Source organism: Daldinia caldariorum (assembly GCF_022478825.1).
Source record: "Daldinia caldariorum strain CBS 122874 unplaced genomic scaffold F4812scaffold_20, whole genome shotgun sequence".
NCBI classification, from domain to species: Eukaryota; Fungi; Ascomycota; class Sordariomycetes; order Xylariales; family Hypoxylaceae; genus Daldinia; species Daldinia caldariorum.
The window spans coordinates 515,209-537,396 of NW_025953056.1; the positions used below are offsets into that span (position 1 = coordinate 515,209).

At 47.4% G+C, this 22,188-nt stretch overlaps 11 protein-coding genes across 11 annotated transcripts; 7 read left to right on the forward strand and 4 right to left on the reverse strand.

The window, feature by feature from the left end:
* Positions 1-149: 149 nt before the first annotated feature.
* F4812DRAFT_468065 (putative salicylate hydroxylase) lies at positions 150-2,117 on the forward strand (the record flags this gene model as incomplete). The annotated part of the gene is made up of 7 exons (XM_047938734.1): positions 150-180; positions 282-564; positions 666-829; positions 896-1,124; positions 1,181-1,267; positions 1,322-1,403; positions 1,475-2,117. 7 exons carry the CDS (start codon positions 150-152, stop codon positions 1,916-1,918), a joined length of 1,320 nt encoding a protein of 439 aa, XP_047786755.1. The 3' UTR covers positions 1,919-2,117.
* A 251-nt stretch (positions 2,118-2,368) lies between these two features.
* F4812DRAFT_462861 (FAD binding domain-containing protein) lies at positions 2,369-4,562 on the forward strand (the record flags this gene model as incomplete). Its single annotated transcript, XM_047938110.1, has 7 exons — positions 2,369-2,486; positions 2,574-2,654; positions 2,705-2,850; positions 2,924-3,531; positions 3,602-3,714; positions 3,778-3,850; positions 3,908-4,562. The coding sequence occupies 7 exons, from the start codon at positions 2,369-2,371 to the stop codon at positions 4,560-4,562; spliced, it is 1,794 nt and encodes a 597-aa protein (XP_047786756.1).
* A 204-nt stretch (positions 4,563-4,766) lies between these two features.
* Positions 4,767-5,620, reverse strand: F4812DRAFT_212156 (uncharacterized protein). Its single transcript, XM_047930353.1, has 3 exons — positions 5,541-5,620; positions 4,951-5,467; positions 4,767-4,875 (listed from the first exon to the last, which is right to left on the reverse strand). Exon 2 carries the CDS (start codon positions 5,381-5,383, stop codon positions 4,991-4,993), a length of 393 nt encoding a protein of 130 aa, XP_047786757.1. The 5' UTR covers positions 5,384-5,467; positions 5,541-5,620; the 3' UTR covers positions 4,767-4,875; positions 4,951-4,990.
* On the forward strand, positions 5,621-6,540 carry F4812DRAFT_212155 (uncharacterized protein). Its single transcript, XM_047930352.1, has one exon. It carries the CDS (start codon positions 5,785-5,787, stop codon positions 6,382-6,384), a length of 600 nt encoding a protein of 199 aa, XP_047786758.1. The 5' UTR covers positions 5,621-5,784; the 3' UTR covers positions 6,385-6,540.
* On the reverse strand, positions 6,512-8,658 carry F4812DRAFT_468076 (cytochrome P450). Its single transcript, XM_047938735.1, has 3 exons — positions 8,410-8,658; positions 8,214-8,359; positions 6,512-8,152 (listed from the first exon to the last, which is right to left on the reverse strand). Exons 1-3 carry the CDS (start codon positions 8,557-8,559, stop codon positions 6,697-6,699), a joined length of 1,752 nt encoding a protein of 583 aa, XP_047786759.1. The 5' UTR covers positions 8,560-8,658; the 3' UTR covers positions 6,512-6,696.
* A 589-nt stretch (positions 8,659-9,247) lies between these two features.
* Positions 9,248-11,224, forward strand: F4812DRAFT_443422 (UbiA prenyltransferase family-domain-containing protein). The gene has a single exon (XM_047935400.1). The coding sequence runs from the start codon at positions 9,822-9,824 to the stop codon at positions 10,683-10,685; it is 864 nt and encodes a 287-aa protein (XP_047786760.1). The 5' UTR covers positions 9,248-9,821; the 3' UTR covers positions 10,686-11,224.
* Positions 11,225-11,696: 472 nt separating this feature from the next.
* Positions 11,697-13,958, forward strand: F4812DRAFT_212226 (aldehyde dehydrogenase). The gene is made up of 3 exons (XM_047930354.1): positions 11,697-12,432; positions 12,495-13,356; positions 13,416-13,958. The coding sequence occupies exons 1-3, from the start codon at positions 12,133-12,135 to the stop codon at positions 13,718-13,720; spliced, it is 1,467 nt and encodes a 488-aa protein (XP_047786761.1). The 5' UTR covers positions 11,697-12,132; the 3' UTR covers positions 13,721-13,958.
* A 560-nt stretch (positions 13,959-14,518) lies between these two features.
* On the forward strand, positions 14,519-16,202 carry F4812DRAFT_443426 (uncharacterized protein). Its single transcript, XM_047935401.1, has 4 exons — positions 14,519-15,123; positions 15,234-15,613; positions 15,675-15,742; positions 15,801-16,202. Exons 1-2 carry the CDS (start codon positions 14,965-14,967, stop codon positions 15,558-15,560), a joined length of 486 nt encoding a protein of 161 aa, XP_047786762.1. The 5' UTR covers positions 14,519-14,964; the 3' UTR covers positions 15,561-15,613; positions 15,675-15,742; positions 15,801-16,202.
* Positions 16,203-16,412: 210 nt separating this feature from the next.
* Positions 16,413-17,402, forward strand: F4812DRAFT_212253 (uncharacterized protein). Its single transcript, XM_047930355.1, has 2 exons — positions 16,413-16,830; positions 16,883-17,402. Exons 1-2 carry the CDS (start codon positions 16,454-16,456, stop codon positions 17,301-17,303), a joined length of 798 nt encoding a protein of 265 aa, XP_047786763.1. The 5' UTR covers positions 16,413-16,453; the 3' UTR covers positions 17,304-17,402.
* Positions 17,402-19,287, reverse strand: F4812DRAFT_468080 (betaine aldehyde dehydrogenase; the record flags this gene model as incomplete). The annotated part of the gene is made up of 6 exons (XM_047938736.1): positions 17,402-18,230; positions 18,306-18,521; positions 18,586-18,763; positions 18,821-18,875; positions 18,939-19,196; positions 19,252-19,287. 6 exons carry the CDS (start codon positions 19,285-19,287, stop codon positions 17,501-17,503), a joined length of 1,473 nt encoding a protein of 490 aa, XP_047786764.1. The 3' UTR covers positions 17,402-17,500.
* Positions 19,288-20,192: 905 nt separating this feature from the next.
* Positions 20,193-21,571, reverse strand: F4812DRAFT_212271 (uncharacterized protein). The gene is made up of 2 exons (XM_047930356.1): positions 21,510-21,571; positions 20,193-21,444 (listed from the first exon to the last, which is right to left on the reverse strand). Exon 2 carries the CDS (start codon positions 21,417-21,419, stop codon positions 20,685-20,687), a length of 735 nt encoding a protein of 244 aa, XP_047786765.1. The 5' UTR covers positions 21,420-21,444; positions 21,510-21,571; the 3' UTR covers positions 20,193-20,684.
* Between the last annotated feature and the right edge of the window lie 617 nt (positions 21,572-22,188).

The following is a 22,188-nucleotide window of genomic DNA, read 5'->3' on the forward strand; positions in this document are numbered from 1 at the left end:
ATAACTGTCCATGTCAGAAACATGACAAATAAGAGGCTCTATAAAATGTTCATGCGCTCCAAGTTAGCAGTGATGTAAAAAAAAAATCTGTAAACATTTATTTGTATTGTTAACGTTAAACAAAAGAATCCACGGAGAATTTGGCTTCAATGGCAGAGGAACAATCAAAAACCAGTGTAAGTTAACACTTCTATTATACTGAGGACAATCCCGCGTTGGCTAATTACATGAGAAGAATCTACCCAGCCCTAACGGACTCCATATCGCCATCGTGGGGGCAGGGATAGGCGGTCTAGCATGCGCCATCTCATGCCGTCGAGCGAACCCACCTCTCCAGGTCACCGTTCTCGAGCGCACGCCGGAAATCCTCACCATCGGTGCCGGGATCCACATTCCTCCTAACGCGTGCCGGGTGCTAGCCCGTTACGGACTCCTCGAGAAGCTCAAGCAAGCCGGCGGATACGAGGTAGACAGTTTCACGTTGAGGAGGTATGAGGATGGCAAGATCCTCGTCGAAAAGCCCCTCAAGGGTAGAATGGAGACAGAGTACGGCGCACAGTGGATGTAAGAACAGATAAGAGCCCTACAGTCCCTAGCTAGTAGCTTTTCGTGGAAGTAAATTTCTGACTATGTCGACTGTCCTTGGATAAAAGAGCGATACACAGGGGCGACTATCAAAGCGCACTGCTCAAAGAGGCGCTGGACTTGGGGTCAGTCGTTTTAACAAGCGCAGACGTCACCAGCGTCAACCTCGCCCCGGACGGGCCTCAGAAGTTATTTCTAAAAGATGGGAGGAAGATCAGCGCGGATGTAATCATAGGGGCGGATGGTAGGTTTTTTACTATTACTAAAAAATGTCACCTTATCATGGTAACTAAACTCCAGGGGTACCTAGGGTTATGGTCGATGAGCAGGGAAATCGTTTTAGGACGACCATTTCCGCCAACCGAAACCGGGGATCTTGCATATCGCGGCACTTTCGCGCTCGATCAGCTCAAGGGGCTCCATAACGAGCGCATAGACAAGTTGTTGGAGCAGTCAAATATCCAGGTATGGCTAGGTCCGGGAAGACATGCTGTCTTCTATCCTCTGAGGAACCATACGGAGTACAACCTCGTGTTGATGTAAGTTTTTTCAAAGGAGCTTAGTCAGGGGCGGTGCAATTCCTAAGTTATAACAGAGCGGCAGACGATCTACCTAGTGGGGTGCGTACCTCTCAAGGCAGCGTGCAGGAGATGGCGGCGAATTTCGAAGGATGGGATCCAATGTATGTGTCTTGTCAATTCTCTTGTTTTCATTTTTTTTTCTAAATTTGGGTTAGTCTCACCGAAGTTATTTCATGTCTAAGGACGGCACTGAAATGGAAGCTTCTTCACTTTAAGGAGCTCGACCAATGGACCAAGGTATGCAAACGCCAACAAGCCTAAGTCGTCCATCCTGAATTTCTCTAGATATTAACCCTCACTATACCTAGGGCACACTCGCTCTGTTAGGAGATGCATCTCACCCCACGCTACCATACCAGGGCCAAGGAGCCGCAATGGCCGTCGAAGACGGCGCTGTCATCGGCCTGCTCCTGGAGAAGTTCCAGAACGCCGGCATTCCATCCGGTCAAGTGGAAAAGAATAAGAAATTAGCGAGCCTCTTCCGTCTATACGAAGATCTTCGCAAAGAGCGGACGAAAGTCAACGTAGCTGGCGCGGTGCATACTCGCCATTATTATCACTTGGCCGACGGCCCGGAGCAAGAAGCACGTGACGAAGAGTTGGCAGCGCTGCCTGGTACGGAGTGGAAAAGCCGGTGTTCGTTCAATTGGGGCGATGCTGAGTACCAGAAGAGTCTGTTAGGGGTTGATATTCTTGCTGGTACGGAAAGAAGGTGTGATGAGTGGTTGGGGACACATGATGTTGCTTTTTAAGTGAATTCCAAACCCCTAGGGCTTTAACGGACCTATTATGTATCAACTCTGGGGAACATCCAGCCTTAGTTGATGCTTATCTGAAGCTTACCATACCATCGGCAGGGGTATGGAATCCCGGGAATGGATCCACCCGCAAGGCTAGTTTGAGCCGTTTAAGGCGTAGATATCCGCAACTAGGTCGTTTCTGCTTTAGCGGAAGACCCGATCAACTCCTTGGCGGGACTAGGGAGAGTCAACATGGGGTAGACTTGCTTGTCGTTCTTGATGAGAATTACATATTTCTTAGTTAATCTGAATGGAGCTGCAGAGAAACGTCTGAACAGGTTTTATTTAAAAGCTTGGGGATAGTATGGTAACCCATTGCAATGTGAGGCTAATTACATCGACATAATTACATCAACTGATCAAGTTTTTTATAGGTATTACTAACGCGTAAAGTTATTCACCATGACCGCATCAAAGAACGAGCCTAGTAGCTCCTCGTCCTCTTTACTGCATGTCAACTACCTCATCATAGGAACCGGTCCTGCCGGTGGTTCATTGGCAGCCTTCATGGCCTCGTATGGTAAGGATAAGGATAAGGAAAAAAGAAGAGACTTTAAAGTTTCCTGGCAATAAAAACCACTAGTTTCTAATATCAGTCTTCTCTTAGGGATGAAGGGTCTCATTATAAGCCGAGATCCAAGCAGTGCCGATACGCCGAGAGCTCACATCACAAATATGGCTGCGATGGGTATGATATCAAACCCCAGAAGCTCATGATAAAGGCTAATGAGAGGGTAGACTGTTTTCGGGATATTGGAATCGACGAGGAATGCTATAAACTAGGAACACAGAATAATACCATGATTCACACTCGCTGGTGCAATACCATGGCCGGCTTAGAGTATGGTCGTATTTATTCTTGGGGAAATGACCCAAAACGAAAGGTACCTTACTTCAACTGATACCAGCTTCTTCTTTGTCAATACCGAATCACAATCTGACAAGTTTCGTGATTAGGGGGACTATGAGCTCGCGAGCCCGTCCAAGATGTTGGATCTGCCTCAAACCTTACTGGAACCGTTATTGACGCGATATGCAACACTTAACGGCTTCAAATGTCGGTGGGATACTGAGCTATTAACGTTCGAGCAGGATGAAAATGGAGTGACTGCAACGTTGCTGGATAAGCTCTCCAATACAACGTTTCAAGTTCGCTCCAAGTACTTGTTTGGCGCCGACGGAGCGCGAAGCAAGGTCGTCCAGCACGTCGAAATTCCAATGATACGGCGACCTAGTCAGGGGTTTGCAGTAAATCTGTTGTTCCAGGCAGACTTATCGCATCTCATGGAGACTCGCAAAGGTAATCTTCACTGGATTCTGCAACCCGATCGGGAGAATCCGGAGTGGGGTTTGTCCGGGTGCATGAGGATGGTCAAGCCGTGGTTCGAATGGTTATGTATTCTACTCCCTGCTCCCAATGCCCCTAGGGAGGTCAGGTCTAACGAAGAATACATTCAACGTATCCGTGAGTTGATTGGGGATGAGTCAGCCGAGGTAAAAATATTGGGCGTATCTACTTGGGTTATCAACGAGACAGTCGCAGAGTACTATTCCAAGGGCAATGTGTTAGTACAGACCCAACCTCTTAACAACCCGTTAAGTATGGCCCCACTGACAAAGATGCGAAAAAAATAGGTTCTGCTTAGGAGATGCGGTACACCGGCACCCACCGACTAATGGTCTGGGGTCGAATACTTGCGTTCAAGATGCGCATAACCTTGCCTGGAAGGTTAACTTTGTCGAAAAAGGTAAATGATAAAAGGAGTTACTCCAAATATAATGCGTGTACTAACGAGACGTTCGTTGTATAGGTTTAGCAGGAAAGGAATTGTTAGGCACGTACAGTATAGAGCGTCAACCAGTTGGACTAGATGTTATTACCCAGTAAGTTGAAGCACGGCCAACATTCTATAAAGGGTCATCAATCTCACTATGGCCCAGAGCAAACGCATCTTTCAGGAATCAAAAGGAAATTGTTGAGGTTCTCGGTGCCACGGAGGTAACAGCGGAAGCTCGTATGAAAGTTCAAAAAGAGATTTACGCTGAATCACCGGAAGGTGTCGCTCGGAGGGAAAGGCTGTCCAAGGCATTCAGGGCAGCCAACGGAGAGGTTCACGGTCTCGGCATCGAGATGAACCAGCGTTACGTCTCCTCGGCTGTCTACCAAGCCGACCAAGGAGCGATGCCGGCGTTCACTAGAGATCCGCTGCAGTACTATCATCCCACCACGTACCCAGGGGCGCGTCTTCCGCACGTATGGCTAGGGAACCACATCCCGTCTAAGTACATCTCTACCATTGATCTGGCCGGAAAGGGGCGGTTTACGCTCTTCACCGGCATTGGCGGCCACTATTGGAAGAAGGCGGCAGAAGAGCTATCTTCCGAAACTGGCGTGCCGATTAAGGCCTATTCGATTGGGTACGGACAAGATTATAAGGACATATACCTCGACTGGGAGGGGATCAGAGGCGTTGAAGACTCTGGCTGTGTGCTCGTAAGGCCTGACTACTTTGTGGTGTGGAGGAGTCCGAGATGGGAAAAGGACTCAGCTTCCAAGCTGAAGCAGGTGTTGAAATCAGTCTTATCACTTCACTGATGGCATATACTCAACTATTACCTGATGATACCCAACATGAGAATGCCGGTTCGAGTGTGGGGAATTAGTGACGTAGGGTTGGGGCAGGATTGACAATGCATTAGGGAGTCCCTATTAATAGGGGTATCACTTACCCTTGTACTACGGCAATTTACATTCTATACGTTCAGCATGATTCTAAATATAATGGCCACCATCTAATTATTCGCAGCTGTTGTAAATCCAAATATTATATATGACGATAAACCTTGTCTCTTAACTCCGAACGCCACAAATCAGAGAATCCACTCCTTAGGGATAAGGTATTCTCTAACTCAACCCCCACGATATGTAATCATTGTTAGGTGCCTGTTACTGGAGAAAGGGTGTATGTGTTTGCCAAACCTACAGTAGTAATGATTCGATAAATATGGTCAAATTATAGTTACTCAATCAATCCCTCCCGCAACCACCTTCTCCGCCGACTGTAGCACATACAGCATCCTCGCCCAGCTGTCCCTACTTGTGTTATGCCACGCGTAGTTCGTCCCACGTTGCACGGACACATCCCCTCTCTTCAGCAGCCGCGTCTCGCCCGAGTCCAGTATCAGTTCTACCTCGCCCTCCAGCACGACGCCGAAGTCGCAAGACGGCATCCGGTGCATTGGCGTCGTGTAGTCGGGCGGAAAGTCCACAGTACGACACGCGGTTCCGCTGGGGATGCTGATCGCTGGAGTGTTGGTTAGGTAGTTCTGGTACGTCTTTATGTCCTTGCCGTCGGCCATCGATACGGGGAATCCCTGCGTCGTGTACATCAAGCTGAATAACATGTCCCCGCCCATGACCTGGCGGACTGGCGCCTGCTCTGGTATGGCATCGCTAAATATCGCTTTCCCGGAGGCGTCGTGTGTGGTGATGAACCTGGACTGTGCACGAAGATTGTTAGGGGTGTGTGTAGACGACATGAAAAAGAGTATTGAACTAAGTGTAGCTATTTACCCGCTATTTTAAGCAAGGGATATACCCAAGAGACGTTGGTTACCTATATAAGATTACTTGTATGTGGCTACGACATCGGCGTTATATACTGGCGCATATAAACGCAGCTTCAATGCATTTCTAAAACAGTATCTACCAGGCACCTGCATGATGTAGCACACATACCATACAGTAGGTACCTTAACAGGGTGGGAATGAGGGGCAACATAACCCAATTGTTCCGCCCAGAGCCAAAGTGAATACTATGAAACCCCTCCAAGTGATCTCGCGGCCGATCTCCATCGGAATTATGCTCGAACAACCCTGTCCCCTCCCCCCTGCGTGTCCCCTGACGAGACAATCCAGCACCAATCGATGGCCCCTGCTGACGACCACGCTAGTCGGCCACAACCTCCACGTCTACCGCGTACACCGCCCCACTATCCACAGGCCGCACGTCCGCCGAGCGGTATTCCCGATGGGGGCGCCAAGCCCGATGCGAGGGTGGTCGTCCGCTACCTTCCTCAGACTGATGCGCACCCAGCCCTTCGTCACGGGGACGCGGTACCGGTGTAGTATATGTATTTCTTGCCCTCGCGTGTCGAGGTATCGCAACGTAATAAAGATATCGATCTCTAATGGGTTCGTCTCCTTCTGCGACAAACTCGACGCTGACACGTTCAGGTGGACTACAACGTGGTCCGTAAATTCCGTCTCGTCGGCAAAAGGAACCGTGACGAATTGGACAATCTGGGGATCTTTAATATCGGCCTCTGCATCGTTATACCCGACGTTCTCTTTCTGTAAAACTAGACTAACCTTAGGGGCAAAACCGGTCGATCACCCTTCAGTGTCATGCTCTTAAGAAATGCGTCCAAAAAGCTCTTCTGTAACTCTACGTTTTCCTGCAAACAGAGGGGCCTCCACTCGGCAATTTAATTGTAGGTTGCACGGCATCACAATCCGATTTCACTGTAATGCACGATATACTTCCGGTTTTGCATTTAAACGCAATATTCCTACCAACCGATAAGGAGAGGCGACCCCTATTCTCATGTAGGGGTTAGCTAGTGGTCCGAACGCCAACCCCCTAATCACTATATACATTCCTTCCGCCGCCTCGCCCACGCCATGCCTGGCTTTAACCTTCAAGTTCCGAGCGATATCTTGGAGTCTATCAAGTAGCAGCAGTAAGGTCTTTCCTGTATCTAAACTGCACAACGGGGCCTTCCTGTTCACTCACAAAACCATCGTACAACTGATACTCCTCCTTTTTGAAGCGGCCCCACTCTCCTGTTCCCGTACCCTCTCCAAGTGTGTTACCGGGTTCGACGCGCATGTCGAACAGCCATACCAGGCGTGCTAGAATATAGGCCATTTCCTGATATGCCAAGTACTTCCCAACGCAGTTATACCGCCCAGCGCCAAAAGGTGTGTAAGAGATTGTCAGACCAGCACCGGCTCTTAGTTGGTTTCCAGCATCCTTGGCTGCGGTGTCATCGTCTTCAGTCTTCTCCTGCTCCGAGGCCTTCGTTGACTGTTTCGGCATCCATCGCTCTGGCTCGTACGAGAGGGGGCGAGGGAAATAGGTCTCGTTTCTGTGGAGACTGTAATGAGGAATTCCAATGTTGGTGCCCTCCGGGAAGAACTCCCCCTCGACAACAATCCCACCGCGGTGGGCACAGCGCGGGAGGATACTAGGCACGGGGGGGCTCAAGCGCATGGCCTCGTCAATGCAGGCATATAGATAGGACATACCTCGTAGTTCCGGGCCTGCAAACGTGATCGCTAGCCCCTTTGCTGTGTGAAGGGGGAAGGTGTCTCGTACTTCTCGAGTAAGTCTAGCTAATGATGATGGGTTATGAAGTAGATAGAATAGGGTCGAGGTCGTCGCAGTTATGAGGCCATCCGTGCCAGCGATGATTAATAAACCAGATTCCGACCTGAGCTCCTCATGAAGGTATCCGCGGCCTGTAATTGGGTCTTGAGCCTTTTGCAAAGTTGACCAGATGTCTGCTCCCTTGCCATCATCTGGGTCACGTGAGGCCCTGTTATCAGCGAATAGATCACTCGCCGCCTTAAGCTTAGTTACCCCTTCAAGCAATTCCCTGAAGAACACTTTATGGAGATTAAAGCGGAATATCCATGGTATATGCCCGGTTAGGTGGATCCCGGCAACCCCTTGCGGAAACCCGTGAATAAAGTGACGGTACGTAGGGTCGCCTTGTGCGTTCCAATGGTGACTGAAAGTCGTATCCGCCATGATGTCAGCGATGCAGTACTTTAGTAGAACTTCCATATCGTGAGAAGGGCCCCACTCGTTGCATTCGCCCTTTGCAACATTTGGAAATTTGAGGCCACTTTTCAATATATCGATCAAAGTGTCAACGTGAGGCGTAATCCTGCGCGAGAGGTTTTTTACTGCGGTAGGTGTGAGGGCAGTCGCATTGATCTTGCGTCGGGACATATGGAGAGGATCGTCAAGCGTCGTCATGGACATCTCAGTCCCAAAGAAAAACTTGAAAGAGCCGTAGGTGTCAGAGAGTGAAGCATTAGCGTTCACATGGTGGAGGGCGCGGGATGCCGTGGCGGAGTTGACGGAGATTCGGTTGGGCCCATGACGCACAAATGTTCTTGGCATGCTATTAGAACAACAGATTACGGATTATAGGTGTTGCCTGCTGCATACCGAACTTCTGGTGCTGGCGATGAAGCTCTAGGTGCCGACTACCCTTGATGATCCAGTACACCGACCACAGGTCTGTGCAGGCTGCGAAAAGAGTGCCTGGGTACTTTGCTAAGGGGTGAAAAGCGAGTCGGTAGAGAAGCATGCAACATAGCTTTTATAATTAGTATCTTCTATCAAGGCCTGTGACGTAGGCGTGCTCACAATCTGAATGATACCCAAGATGCCTAGGGATAACCACCAAGTGAGATCTCGTGGCTGCATCAAATGATCGACGAGCCGTGCAAAGACTAAGCATGAAGTCAAAGCAAAGGCAGTGCAGGCAGTCTTGTGATAAGGCATGTTGAGTCCCATCGTCTGGAAGAGATATTCTCAAGTGAATCTTGGTACTGAGCTTCAGGAGTATGCATAAGATGGTAACATATCTACTTCAAAGTTCTTCCGAAGGGCAATGCGAAGGCTGGTGAATAGAATCACAAGTTAAAGAGACGAAAGCAAACGAAGAGGTACATGACTTCTACATAGTACTGGTGGATCGATTTATACCTAGTATTGCCTGTCTTATACAGGGGCAGGATGCCTTACGGATATATATAGTACATACCTAAGTTAAGCTCAGGAATCCGAAACTATGATTTATACCCTGTCAAGATAAAATCATGTTATACGCACGTAGGTACCTAAGGCTGATAATACTCCACTTCAGAAGTATCGTGGACAAACTCCACGACCATATAGAGAATTGCGGTTAGTGCCCGAATTTTGTTCTGTTCTTTCAGGGTCTGGTCTGGATCTGGATTTTGTATCTAGCTAGCTCGTCTAAATTGGGAAGTTCGCTTGTAAGCAACACTCTAAGCGCCTTTACTAGGTGTATTGTCGACGAAGAAATGTTTCATTGGTTCCTTTCATAGGCTATGCACTTCGAAAGCCCCCTCTCTAGAGGTAGTCATCGCCATAATCCAGCGGCCGTTCGGTATGATAGACAAAAAGCTATAGGTCAGAGGACCGTTCAGGATCAGCCGCAGGCCCAACGGCCGTTCAATGTATGTATTGTATCTGTTATGGCTCGAAAAGCTATATGTAAGCTATCTAAGGCAAGTTAAAGTTGGGGCTCTTATACTACCCGAAGGGTGGCCTTATGTATAATATTCCGAATAAGCTCGGGCTTTAGTACGTGATTCATGATATGTATTATAACCACAAGTCGCGCAACAGCGTATTAGCCTTATCGGTGCTAACCAAGTAAAGGAACTACCTCGTAAAACTAAGAGGCTTAGGTGAGGGATAAGCATGATATGAGTATCGCGAAGCAGTATAAATAACAGGATATCCTGCGGCAATATCTTCCCACGGAAACCGTATAGTTCATACCTTGATTTGTTCTCTTCTGGCTTACACTTCTGGCTTGCATTACTAAAAGCTGTGAAGATTCAACAAAAGATGTCTATCGCGGCAAAGACGAATATCAGCGGGGAGAATGGAAGTCTCTATACAACCCGCCCGAAGAAGGTATCAGCATCCCTGCTTAGCTTTTGTTCCTCAGTTGATTACCTTGAACTAACTTGTGACTCTGTAAAATGTAGATAGCTCACCTTATTATTTACCATTCCAAGACAATGTTCCTGTTCACGAAAAGCGATTTTAAAACAGTGATTATCCCACAGAGCATTTTTGCAATTTCTACAGCCACCTCCTTAACCCGTTCTACCACCAAGAACTCCCAAGAGGGTATGGCTCAGATCTTAAGCCGATCACCCTACATGCTTGGCTGGCTCTGGCTTCACCTACTGGTCGAGAACATTGCAAACCAGCGCCTTGCGAGCTCTGTGCAGGAAGATAGGCTAAACAAACCGTGGCGACCATTACCTGCAGGACGAATTACTACTAGTGAAGCGCAAGCCATCCTGAGAGTCTTGGTTCCCACGAGTGTCGTTGTTAGCCTACTTATTGGGGGGCTGCTACCCAGTGTAACCCTAATGACCTTCATTTGGCTCTATAATGATCTCGACGGCTCAGATGCGGGCCCCTGGCAGCGTAACATGATAAACGCTGGCGGGCTTGCCTGCTTTGGCTGGGGTGCTGTCAGCATCCTCCTCGGCGGCCCACAGCAGGTTGGTGATCAACAGGAAAAGCTGTGCCGTTGGCTAGTATTGACCTCTGTCATCATTACTACCACTGTGTTTGCTCAAGACTTCCCGGACATAGATGGCGACAAGATTCGGCATCGTAATACGTTACCGCTCCTTTACGCCGAAACATATTCCCGAGCTTTGCTGGCCATTTTCATACTCTTCTGGTCGCTGGTATCCCCCATCTTTTGGAACGTGAGGGGGACTGCTTGGTCGGTGTCCGTATCTATTGGGAGTGTTATGGCGTTCTTGACACTGTTTGGTAAGAGCAAAGCTATTGACGAGGCTGTATGGAAGTTGTGGTGTGTGTGGATCACTACCATTTACCTACTTCCTATATTGAGTGTATAATCCATCGCCACGGAGACAGTGTTGGATATGGCAATCTATACATGGGATTTTAAGGTTAGGACCATCAAGTAGGATCACTGTTACGTCGCAGAGGATGAGGTAGGAAAACAACTCCTTTGTTCCCAAGGATTCTCAAGTGAGAGAATTGGGGTTTATTTGGCCGAATTGTTGCTATATATCAGGTACCTCCTATAAGCCATATATTCAGTCACATCAAATGCCTGAACTCCGTTATGGATTATGGTATATGGATATGGATCTTGTATCAAGCCAGTTCGTCCGAATTCGGAAATTTGTTGGCGCGTAATATTCTAGGCGTTTTTATTGGGTGCATTATCGTTGAAGGAATGTGTTGGTTGTATCGTCGTTTGGTACCATTCGGCTCCTGTGCCACCCGAAGTTGTGGCCTCATGTAATAGAAAATCTTTATTCGACTGGGGCAAATATGCTAAAAAAGAAGATAAGATATATCCAAGGCAAATCAAGCTTGAGCTTGGCTTATTGGACCCGCTGATCCATCATGGTTGGTGATATCCTCCATTTATCATATCGGCGGCTATAAAGTTGTTTAAAAGGCAATTAGGAGTGACTGAATTAGCTTGTAGGATGCTATTTCGGGGCTATTGCTGCTCGCAGCCGTATAACTCCACGTTGGTGCATGCAAGGGCCAAATTTAATTAGATTGTAGTATATACCAAGGTAGGTGGTACCTAAAGTATGCTATTAGCAATAATAGCTTTTTGGCCGAATACACTAAAGACTAAAACATCTTTTAAGGGATTTCATATATCGTATATGGAGAAGCAGTTATACTACTGATTTTACTTATGCCGTCTAGTCCAGCTCGAGGAGTCTGGGATGAAATGGAAGCCTCTATAGAATCGCAGTGCAACTTGACTTGCGTTAAAGGTATCTATCTTTAATTTACCACAGGCGGAGAAAACATACAAAATAACCTCATCACAGTTGCTATATAGTCCCTTAGTTTCTGAGTCGAAGAGAATGTCCATGCCAAAGAGATTTCAATGGCTTGGCATGTGCAATTTGTGGCCGCCCGCAAGTTGGCGGTTATAGCTAAGCTAACTTGTTATTGACATGCAACATAACCTCGCGTTGGTGCGATTTCCAACTGGAATGGGCGCTAGTGCGGCAGGCTGTGTTTGTTCACTGCAGATGTAGTATCATTTCTGGAGTGTGAACGCTTACAATAAGGGGTGGCTTTTTCAACATCAAAGAGTTGGCAGACCAACATCAAACATCACCATACTTTCGAGTCCAATTTTCCCACCAAGGACCTTCCGCTTACATCTTCATTTATCTTGCGGGTTGACATCTCTAGATTATTTGAACCCCTATCTTATGCTCTAGCTGAGTTTCAATATCCGTTTGGCCTCACTTAGCCTACTGTTAAGATTGCTCCACGCCACAATCGTTGTCGGACGCAACAATGCCATCCTTTCAGCCTATTAGCTTCGATAATTTTTTCAACGTCATTGACGGGAAACTCACCAGCACTGAAACTACGCGTCGTTCGGTGAATCCCTCAACCCTGAAAAACAATCCTGATGTCCCCCTCAGTACGATTGAGGATGTTGATAAGGCCGTCCAGGCTGCCAAAAAGGCGGCAGAATCCTGGGCTCAAGTGTCTTGGGAAGACCGCAAGAAGGCCGTGGAAGGGTTCGCGTCCGCTCTTGAGGCTCAAATAGACGACTTTGCCGCGTTGATCACCAGAGAGCAAGGCAAACCGGTATGATATTGCGTTATCCCATGACGGATGGTGTAAATGGTAATTAATAACCAAATCGATAGTTCCCTCGAGCTCAACTAGAGATGAGAACTGGAGTTGAGTGGATTCGTGAATTTTGCCAGCTCTCGCTTCTAGAAACGGTGATTGAAGACAACAGCACCCGTCGGATCTCGACGCGCTACACGCCTCTTGGCGTCGTTGCGGCGATTATCCCCTGGAATTACCCCGTGCACCCTCTAGCATGCGGCAAGATTGCACCTGCATTGCTGACAGGCAATGTCATGATTTTGAAGCCATCACCATTTACTCCTTATTCCAACCTTAAATTAGCGGAGCTAGGGCTACAATTCTTTCCTCCCGGTGTGCTTCAAGCCCTTAGTGGTGACGATAGGCTGGGACCATGGATGACGGAACATCCCGATATTGACAAAATTGCATTTACTGGGTCGATTGAAACCGGAAAAAAGGTCATGGAGAGTTGTAGCAAGACTCTCAAGAGGGTTACTCTCGAACTCGGAGGCAATGACCCAGCCATCGTATGTGCAGACGTGGACCCGGCTGCAATTCCTACCATCACAGGTATTGCGTTCGATAACGCTGGGCAAATATGTTGTGGAATTAAGCGCCTTTATGTTCATGAATCCGTGTATGACACGGTCGTGGCAACATTGCTCGCTGTATTGCCGCACTTGAAACTAGGTGATGGGTTCGCGGATGGCGCCTTTATCCCTCCTCTTACTAATGTACAGCAATTCGAACGCGTGCGAGAGCTGCTCTCTGAAGTTGAAAGGACCGGTCTTAAACTTATAGCCGGAAGTACTAAGCCAACGCCGGGAGCCGGGAAATATACTGGCTACTTCGTCGCTCCAACTGTCATCGACAACCCGCCCGAGGACTCAAAGATCGTCGCCGAAGAGCAGTTTGGTAAGTTAACAGGACAACCCCATTAAGTATTACAATTTCTGACAATGTTGATATTCCAGGTCCTGTAATTCCCATCATCAAATGGACTGATGAGGAGGACGTGATTAAGCGAGCGAATAATACCCGATATGGCCTTGGGGCTTCTGTATGGACACAAGACATCGCCCAGGCAGAACGGATGGCTAGTAAGTTACAGGCTGGAACAGTCTGGATCAATAGCCATGCCGAACTTGGTGCTAGCTACCCGTTTGGTGGCCATAAAAACAGCGGCCTCGGAGTAGAATGGGGTATTGAAGGGATGAAGTCATATTGCAATATTCAGACCAAACTGGTTAGGTCAAGTCCCTGGGATGGGAAGTCTTAGTATCCCGCCTTCAAAGGACCAGCAGAAGTACTAGATACCTAGGTAGTTACAGCTTCTATATTTTAGGGTTTGACTTGTATTTGCAACAGAATTCATATTCCTATGCTATTTCTGCGTGTTGGGAGTCTAATAATAAGATCGAGTATTATCTATTTCATCTCCTGTAACATGGTCCGTATGAGCCCGCCGCGCTAAAGAAGGTCGGGGCTTTGTTATAGGCAGCAATCTATAGAATTACGCATTGACTACTATATTATAGTATGTGTTTGTCACGTCGCAGAGGATGAGGTAGGAAAACAACTTCGTTGTTCCTCAAGGAACTCTAAATACAGTAACTTTGAAGCCAAAGCTATATGCAAAACAACTCCTTTGTTCCAACGAGTCTCAAGTGAGACTCTTTACAGTGTTCTTCGTTGGTTAGGGTATTCGAAAAAAGCAACACCACAGATACCTCTGGGCAGGTAGCTACCTACCTACCTAGGTAGGAAACTTATTCCTTACGCAAGCCTTGGAAACTTTGGTATTGAACTATGCGGTTAGCCATAAGCGCTCCTAGCCAATACTCTTAATCAGTTAGGTCATTCTATCAATAGAAACTTTTTAGGTTCACCCTCATAGGGTGCATATGCACAAGCATGGATAGAGAGGTATAGTATAATCTACCTACCTGTTATTATCCTGGTCTGTTGGTCATGACCATGCATAATACATACAGGTAATTCCAATAGTTCCGTTGTTAGCCCCTTTTAGCAATGACCTTTTCTTCAGTATAGCCTTGTAGCTTATAACTTCTTCATAGCTCCTCATAGGGCTGACAGTCTCCCGGTCCCCAGTTCGCCTTTTGATCATTTCTTTCCCCCGCGCTTCGTATGTGGCTTGCCAACGACCCGTAGCCTGAATCTATGCACATCCTTTTGCCATTCGTAGTATAAGGGGACACCTGTTAGGTACTGTTAGAATTGTATATTTATTACCTATTAACCTTACATCACATCACTTATTCATCACAAAGCTTTCACGGGATTTTCTGAAGATATCCAAATGCCGGGCCCAAAGATTCCTACCAAGGAAGAAATAGCTTGGATGCAAGAGCATGCAAGTGATACACTAGTCCCCGATATAATCGTGGCTTGTGCAATACTCTCTGTGGCATCTACCCTCTTCGTGGCCCTTCGCATCATCTCTCGAAGACTTCTGCATGGTTCATTACAGCTACACCCAAACGATTGGCTTGTTCTCCTCGCATGAGTAGTCCTACTCGATCTATATTCTCTCCCGCCTCTACGTTGGCTAACCCGTGTCAGTTTCTCTACATTGTATTCATTGTTTGCTTTGGCCTTACCACACGTTATGGTGCAGGTCGTCATATCATATTTGCCACCGATGTTCGACTCTTACAGATTGTAAGTCTTGTTCCAGCCTTTTCGATAGAGTTGATGTGTCATCTCTCATGTAAAAGTTCATTTCAACAAGGCACTACCTATCAGATTTGTGTTAACCCTAGTAACTATAGTTCAATCTTACCAACGAAAACTTATACGCATGTGCCCTAGCACTCCTCAAGTGGAGTGTCCTACTATTATATCGCCAACTCTTTGGTTCTCGGGTAGCTTGGTTCGACCGTCTTACATGGGTAGCTGCCACAGTAGCAACGGCACTCGCCCTTCAGGTCTTGATCACATCAGATCTACAGTGCATTCCTATTGCTACGTCCTGGGATCCGAGCATCTCCGGGACCTGTTTTGACTATGGGAAATCGGCGCTCGTGGCCTACGTGATCAACTTTGTGACAGAACTTACGATCCTCACCATGCCGATTCCATTGGTGCTACGGCTTTAGGTCTCCCGCCAAAAGAAGTGGATGTTATTACTTATGTTCGCTGCGGGTGCTGGGTAAATATTGGGTCCCCTACTCACTTCGTGTCGAAATAGATATACTGAATGTTTTCCATAGAACTTGTATCGTGAGCATTGTTCAGTTGAAATACATCACCAAGCTCGGGCAAACGTCAGACGCGACTTGTAAGGTGTCCCGCGATTATCACACTCGAGTTAACCCATTTCAACTGACTCCTGTTAGGGGATAATATACCATCTGGCTTACTCACTGCTACGGAATTAGCAGTGGAATTTCTAGCTACATCCATCCCCACTTACCGTCCACTTTACCAATATATATTCCAGCAACGGAACGGTGAACAGAGCATTTCGTCTCGCGATTATGATCGCATAAAGCTTAATGGCCCAAGCACGAAATGGCCTAGTAAGCGCACGCTTCCGCCAAATGCTATCGTCGTGACCGATGAAATCGAACTTCTTAGGCAAGCTCGGTGATACTTCAGTAAGGATCTATTACAAGTCTCTAAGGTTGATAAGTCTAGTCAATATTGATGGCCGGGGGTCACGTTTCCTACAATTATACTGTATATTAAGCTCAACGTTAGGAATATGTAGATATAACAAGGGTTTATTGTTTATACCAGGGGTAACCAGCTCCCTCGACGGTGATTAGAAGGCCAGGCGTTAGTAGATGTCTATAATAGACTGCATACTGGCCCCTGATACTCACTAGGTTGATTTTCAAACCATCTGCAGGGTCCCGGACCAGGTATGGAATGTACCTGGGTACACGACGCGATTAAATCTGTGTATTCCGTAAGCCGTCCATGACATGGCATCCGCGATTCCTTACCTATAAACAACCGTACCTAACGTCCTCCTATCATCCACACAATGCCGCCAAAACACGTTCCTGATAGCTTCCGCCTCATTGAAGAAGTCTTCCAATTGACTTACCAAAATGGAAGTTATTTCGAGTGCACATCAGAACGCGTCCAAGTCAGCAGCTTGGATTTCTATAGCGGTAAGCCTAGTGATAATGACGAGCAGTTCATCAGGACTTTCCCTTCCGGGCAGATGCGACAACTATTGGAAGAGGTCCGACCCTGGGATAACCCCGATGGATGTCCATCAGTATTGCCTATAGATAACGAAGTGGACGATGCTGCGCAGGCTAGAGATTTATGGAATGCGTTCCGGTCCCATTTATCCATTAATCGCGACGGTAACGCCCCAGGCATAATTCAAAACACAGATTGGAAATTAGTAGTGTGAGAATATAAATTCCCTTCGCTACTTTCTCTCAGCTAATTTCTACAATAGCCCCAGAGATACAAACCTCCTGTTCCGATTAACTCGCCATCTTCCTTGGAATGTCGAAACCTTCTTTGACCAATGCAACCCCGCAAAACCACATATAGGTTGTTACCTCGCAAATCATATACCCTTGAAAGAAACAACGCTGTGCACCAGCGAGATACAGACAATTTTATGGACAATAGGCTGTCGTCTTATGGACGAGAAATACCAGAATCACAGCATTATTCCTGTTACATTTCTTTCTGGCACAAAGAGCAGCGTTCGCATTGTCCAAGGGTTTATCGATGATTGCAGGATACTCAAAGTACAATTGACGCCTGTTATTGACTTTTCAGGGGGTGAAAGGAGCAGGTGGGAGCAGTTTATTCAAATGCTGTGTTGGGTCGTGGGCGAACCTGTCGGCAACACTGTCCGGATGCTATGAGCTACCGTTTCTTCCTTAATATCTGTCGGACGGGCTGGCTTGATACAATATCCCGAACGAGTTTAAGCATTACTTGTTCTAAAAATCTTCATCTTTGATATAATATCCCTTATAAACTCGGACAACCCCTTATAATAACCCTTCGTAAATTTCGGGCACAACAAATACACTCCACAACCCAAACGGATCCCATTCACTCAAGCAAATAAACCCTTATTGCCTTTCGCCTCCGGTCCTTCCAGTCTATCCTTCCAGTACGTGATCGTCCTTGTATTCGTATAGTACTTCAACGCCAGCGGTCCCAGCTCGCCGCCAATCCCGCTCTGCTTGTGCGCCCCGAACAGCGCGACCGGATCCAGCTTCAGTCCGCCGTTGACCCAGACGCTTCCCGTCTGCAGACCCTCCGAGATTCGCCACGCGCGCTTCTTGTCGCGGCAGTACACCGTGGCGCCTAGACCCGTAGGAGTGTCGTTCACGCGCTCCACCACCTCGCTGTCGTCCTTCCAAGTCAGAACGGGGACTATAGGCCCGAAAGGCTCCTCCCGAACGATGCGCGAGCTCTCCGGCGAGTTCGTCACGATCGCCGGCGCGATGAAGTACCCGGGCCTGTGGTCGTCCACGCACGCCTTGCTACCGCCGCCCACGGCGAAGTCGAGCCCTTGCTGTTCGCAGTCGTCGTACATGGCCTTGACTTTTTCAAATTGGACCTTGTTCTGGATCGGGCTGCAAAAGCCCTCGCCCGGCTTGTAGCTCGTCACCGAGGCTACGAGGTGCGTCATGAACTCGTTGTAGACGGCCTCGTGCACGAAGATGCGCTTCGTCGCCATGCAGATCTGGCCGGAGTGCGCGAACGTCGCGGTGGCGACTAGTTGCGCCGCCTCCTGGACGTCGAAGTCCTCGGTCACTATCGCTGCGTCGTTGCCACCCCTAGTTGATGACAATCCGTTAGTGTTGCGTACCTAACCTACTGACTGGTTGATATCAAGGATTGGGGTGCCCTACAGTTCCAAGTTAACTCTTTTCAATGTCTCAGATGCCGCAGCCATGATCTTCTTCCCGGTCGCTGTGGAGCCGGTGAATGAGATCTTATGGATGCCGGGGTGTTTTGTCATCCAGGGGCCGAGACTGTCGTCTCCGCCAAGCACCTGTACCACGCCAGGAGGAAGGACTTCGGCTGCGATCTCGCCTATCTTCAGGGCCGTGTAAGGCGTGAATGGACTTTGAGAGGTTAGATATGATATCAAAGTAAGTGGTAGGCAGCGTCGGTTTCCGAGATACTCACGAGGGCTTCAGTATGACTGTGCAACCAGTAGCTAGTGCTGGAGCCGTCTTGAGAATGGCTAGTTGGAAAGGGTAGTTCCACGGCGTTATTCCTGCAACCACACCGATTGGAACGTGCTGGACAACTATTTTTACGTCTTCGGTGTCTTTTTGAACTTGGTCGGGAACTGACCAATCCGCTGTTGATAGGTGGTTAGATCTCAAACTCTGAGGATGGAGCTGGTAGGGAAACCCACAGTGACGTCTCATAGTATTGATTCCCATTTCAACTTCTGACTCTGCGAATGGCATCTATCATGGAGTTAGCACGTCTAATAGAGTGGCAGAGGCAATAATAGGTAAGGGAAGTCTAACCGATTTACCACTCTCCTTGCTGAGCAATTCGGTTAACGCGTCCTTGTGCTTCTCTAGATGATCCGCGAGGTCCTTCATAAATCTAGACCTTTCCTGCTGTTGCAAAGATGACCATTTTTTGAACGCGTCGTTCGCTGCTGCCACGGCCTTGTTAAGGTCATCTTCCGTAGCTATCGGAACCTCCCAAAGGTCCTCTTCTGTGCTTGGATCGATTCCGTGATATGTTTTTGCGCTTGACACCTTGGAATTGTTGATAATCTGCTGAATCTTTAGCTTCTAGTTCTCTTGTTAGAGATATTCTCATGGGGCTTACGTTGTAAAACTTGTCGAAGGATATTGAGCCGTCCATTGTATACGAGTTTTAATAATGAGATGCTAGATATCTTGCGGATTATATTCTGAGGACTCGGGAACAGTCTGTAAGTTTAGAAGATAGACATTTTAACATCGGCAAGCATTGTGCATTATATAGTTTGTTCCCTCTTCTTATGGTGCGGCCACGTTAGCGTTCGTGAAGGAACAAAAATTTGGCATCAACATGACTGCTACGGGGCTTACACGTGGAAATTTCCAACGTGGAGAAAGTCCGATGCGCCAAAAATGTTCCTCAATTCCCTTTCTTTACAAAACATGAACGTGAATTTCATATAATCTCGCGAGATTTGAAGAAAGCCGGGATGTTTTTGTAATTATTTCTTACGCATGTCATCCGCTTAGATCCGGACAGGATAATCCCCGCCAGGGGTTATAAGCTAGGGAGCGGCTTATACACTCCACTAATATCATTAGAACGAGGCGTAGAACATGAAATCAAATACCTACAACTAATCGGACTTAGGAGCTAGATATATTGTACTTAGAGAGTTACTGGTTTATATAGCGGTAATAATGGATCGGCTTTCTAAGCCTCACCATCATATATACCCACTTTAATTCATAGACTCTGGAGCCCCTTGTCATATGATTTGGAATAGGTCCGTCGTCACTTCGTACCGCGCTCAATCATATAGTATAGTTCTTTCAAATATGTTTCTGTGTAAAACACTCTGAAATATGGTTATGGGGGGTAACCTCTTGAAGACAGGTAGAGGACGATATACGACACCTGCGAACAACAGTCGCCGGAGTACCATGCGATGAGATAGTGGGGCTTATTATGGATAACTTGCCTTGCAAGGAATCCGATGCCAGAGCCGACGGATTCGATAAAGGTACTCTAACAGAATATCGAAACTTTATAGACTGTAAGTCCAAAGGCCCTCCCGAAGGGCGTAAGGGTTTGAACTACAACAAGGTTAAGTTAAGTTAGGTTAGGTTAGGTAGGTAGGTACCTATAGTTCAAACGTGTAAGTCGAGGACGGGTGTTATAAATTTAGGGGAAGTGTAGGATTAAGTCAAATTAATGGGAGTAGCGTATCTACCTAGAACCTACGGCATTGCTTATGGCATTCGCAGTTACCCTAAGCTGATATTTGAATTACCTGCTTTACTAAAGACGCCAATGCTCAAAGCATCAGTACTCCTAGCCATTGCAGAAAACAGCGAAGTTGGCACAGCTCGAAATCACGGGTAGAAGAGATGCGGGACGGTGTTTTCCGAAATCAGTTTCCCCAGTCCTGCATGGCAGCTCGAGCTCTTCCAGTATGCCAGAATCTTGTGGCGTTTCCTCTCTTCTCCAACGCAGGTATCCGGTTCTTTCAGGCGCACATCGCGTTTTCTGATGGCAAGCATAGCGCGGTCCCATTTCTATATGGTTTTATTGTCGATGGTAGCTAGATTCGGGGATCGCGTCTCCTGCCTAACGAAAAAGTCGTAGTATTGTTGGACTGTGAACGGCGCTCGGTAATCGCCCTTGAGAAGGTCCAGGCAGTCACGGATGTAGTATACATCCATGAACGTAATGAGAAAGGGTGAGCGAGGCCAGGTTGATTGTCCGAACTTTCCCTGGCGTGTCGAAAGTAGCTTGAGTAGGGCGGCGATGTTGCTGTTGGTTGAAGGATTGGTTCCTGCCCACATTTGCAGCGCCAGGTCAGGTGTAGCCTCCTTCTCATTTGCAATTAAGACGTCCGCAATACCTGGTGCCAAGGGCCCCAAAGGCTCTACATCCGCTCTAAGTCTGAAGATCACAGCCTTCTGAAGGACATAGCGTAAGATGTCGATATTCCCCTCCCAAATCGGGTGTGGGAGAATTAGCTGGAGTTCTCGTATGGAGGCGGACATCGACTTATTGTCAAATCGCAGACCCCAAGTTGTTAAGTCCCATGGGCTACATTGAAAGATATGTAGCATGAATTTCCAGCACGATTGCCAGTGATAAGAAGCAGCCGCACGCTGTAGTTCTTCGGTTTCGTCGGGGGAGAGTGCATCGTCAACACCCTTTCGGACGCATCGTGAGGCCTGTTTGATAGATTGATCGAATTCTTCGGGCGACAGTCCTTTCTTCCATCCTACCACTGGGACTGAATTGGTTTCGCTTGCCATGGTTGCGCAAATTCTTCCAGTACTGCTTTGCACCTAACATTAGCCTTCCAGGCCAATATCCAACGAGTCAAATGATATTATCAAACTTACCGTTTTTCAGAGCTTGTGTACCTAGGTACCTGGGTAGTATTGTAGCAGCTGGTGGATTTAGGTGGTAACCCTGGTGATGTAGACATTAGCAAACACGAAAGTGTTTCTCAGTTAGCGATATGCAAGATAATGCCTTAGGACTTTCTTACGAAATCTTAGCAGCAGTCAAAACAGACAGCCACCCTACCATGTATTATCATAAAACCAATCAATCATTTTCGGTCAGAACCGTAGTCATAGTCAATTAAAGAGTACCAAAAAATTGAATTTTGTTTCATCGAACACAACTGCAACAGAGAGAGCAAACAAGTCATAGTGCCATATGGGCTATTAGTTATCAGGAGCACATGAGTTCCGATGCAAAAAAGCATTGCAAAAGTCGGTCTGGTAGAGATCGAGTCATGCCATGAGACATGTAATTAATAGGCTTGTGCTTTCAACATTACGGCCATATCTTGCCAACCACCACATTTTCAATCTTCAAACTTCGCCAAATACTACGCGCCAAAGGGGGAACACGAAGAGAAGTAAAGAGAAAAACCATTCGTTTCCTGATCGTACTGCTGTTAACAACGCAGTTCCCACCGATATGCAGTGCATGTATGACTTGGATATCAAGTGCCCTTGTGTCATCCAACCTTCATCCTTCCTGTCGTCCATTTGTGCCTGACCTCTTCTC

What these genes read in the sequence shown, in the direction of transcription:
- F4812DRAFT_212156 (XM_047930353.1), bottom strand. Translation starts at nt 5,383, where the DNA reads ATGGGCGGGGACATGTTATTCAGCTTGATGTACACGACGCAGGGATTC.
- F4812DRAFT_212253 (XM_047930355.1), top strand. Translation starts at nt 16,454, where the DNA reads ATGCCGCCAAAACACGTTCCTGATAGCTTCCGCCTCATTGAAGAAGTC. An exon ending in ACAGATTGGAAATTAGTAGT is followed by an intron (nt 16,831 to 16,882) that starts GTGAGAATATAA and finishes TTTCTACAATAG; the next exon opens with CCCCAGAGATACAAACCTCC.
- F4812DRAFT_443422 (XM_047935400.1), top strand. Translation starts at nt 9,822, where the DNA reads ATGTTCCTGTTCACGAAAAGCGATTTTAAAACAGTGATTATCCCACAG.
- F4812DRAFT_212155 (XM_047930352.1), top strand. Translation starts at nt 5,785, where the DNA reads ATGAAACCCCTCCAAGTGATCTCGCGGCCGATCTCCATCGGAATTATG.
- F4812DRAFT_212226 (XM_047930354.1), top strand. Translation starts at nt 12,133, where the DNA reads ATGCCATCCTTTCAGCCTATTAGCTTCGATAATTTTTTCAACGTCATT. An exon ending in CCAGAGAGCAAGGCAAACCG is followed by an intron (nt 12,433 to 12,494) that starts GTATGATATTGC and finishes CCAAATCGATAG; the next exon opens with TTCCCTCGAGCTCAACTAGA. An exon ending in CGTCGCCGAAGAGCAGTTTG is followed by an intron (nt 13,357 to 13,415) that starts GTAAGTTAACAG and finishes TTGATATTCCAG; the next exon opens with GTCCTGTAATTCCCATCATC.
- F4812DRAFT_212271 (XM_047930356.1), bottom strand. Translation starts at nt 21,419, where the DNA reads ATGGCAAGCGAAACCAATTCAGTCCCAGTGGTAGGATGGAAGAAAGGA.
- F4812DRAFT_468076 (XM_047938735.1), bottom strand. Translation starts at nt 8,559, where the DNA reads ATGGGACTCAACATGCCTTATCACAAGACTGCCTGCACTGCCTTTGCT. An exon ending in TCTTGGGTATCATTCAGATT is followed by an intron (nt 8,360 to 8,409) that starts GTGAGCACGCCT and finishes TAATTATAAAAG; the next exon opens with CTATGTTGCATGCTTCTCTA. An exon ending in CTTCATCGCCAGCACCAGAA is followed by an intron (nt 8,153 to 8,213) that starts GTTCGGTATGCA and finishes TAGCATGCCAAG; the next exon opens with AACATTTGTGCGTCATGGGC.
- F4812DRAFT_443426 (XM_047935401.1), top strand. Translation starts at nt 14,965, where the DNA reads ATGAGTAGTCCTACTCGATCTATATTCTCTCCCGCCTCTACGTTGGCT. An exon ending in ATGTTCGACTCTTACAGATT is followed by an intron (nt 15,124 to 15,233) that starts GTAAGTCTTGTT and finishes TAGTAACTATAG; the next exon opens with TTCAATCTTACCAACGAAAA.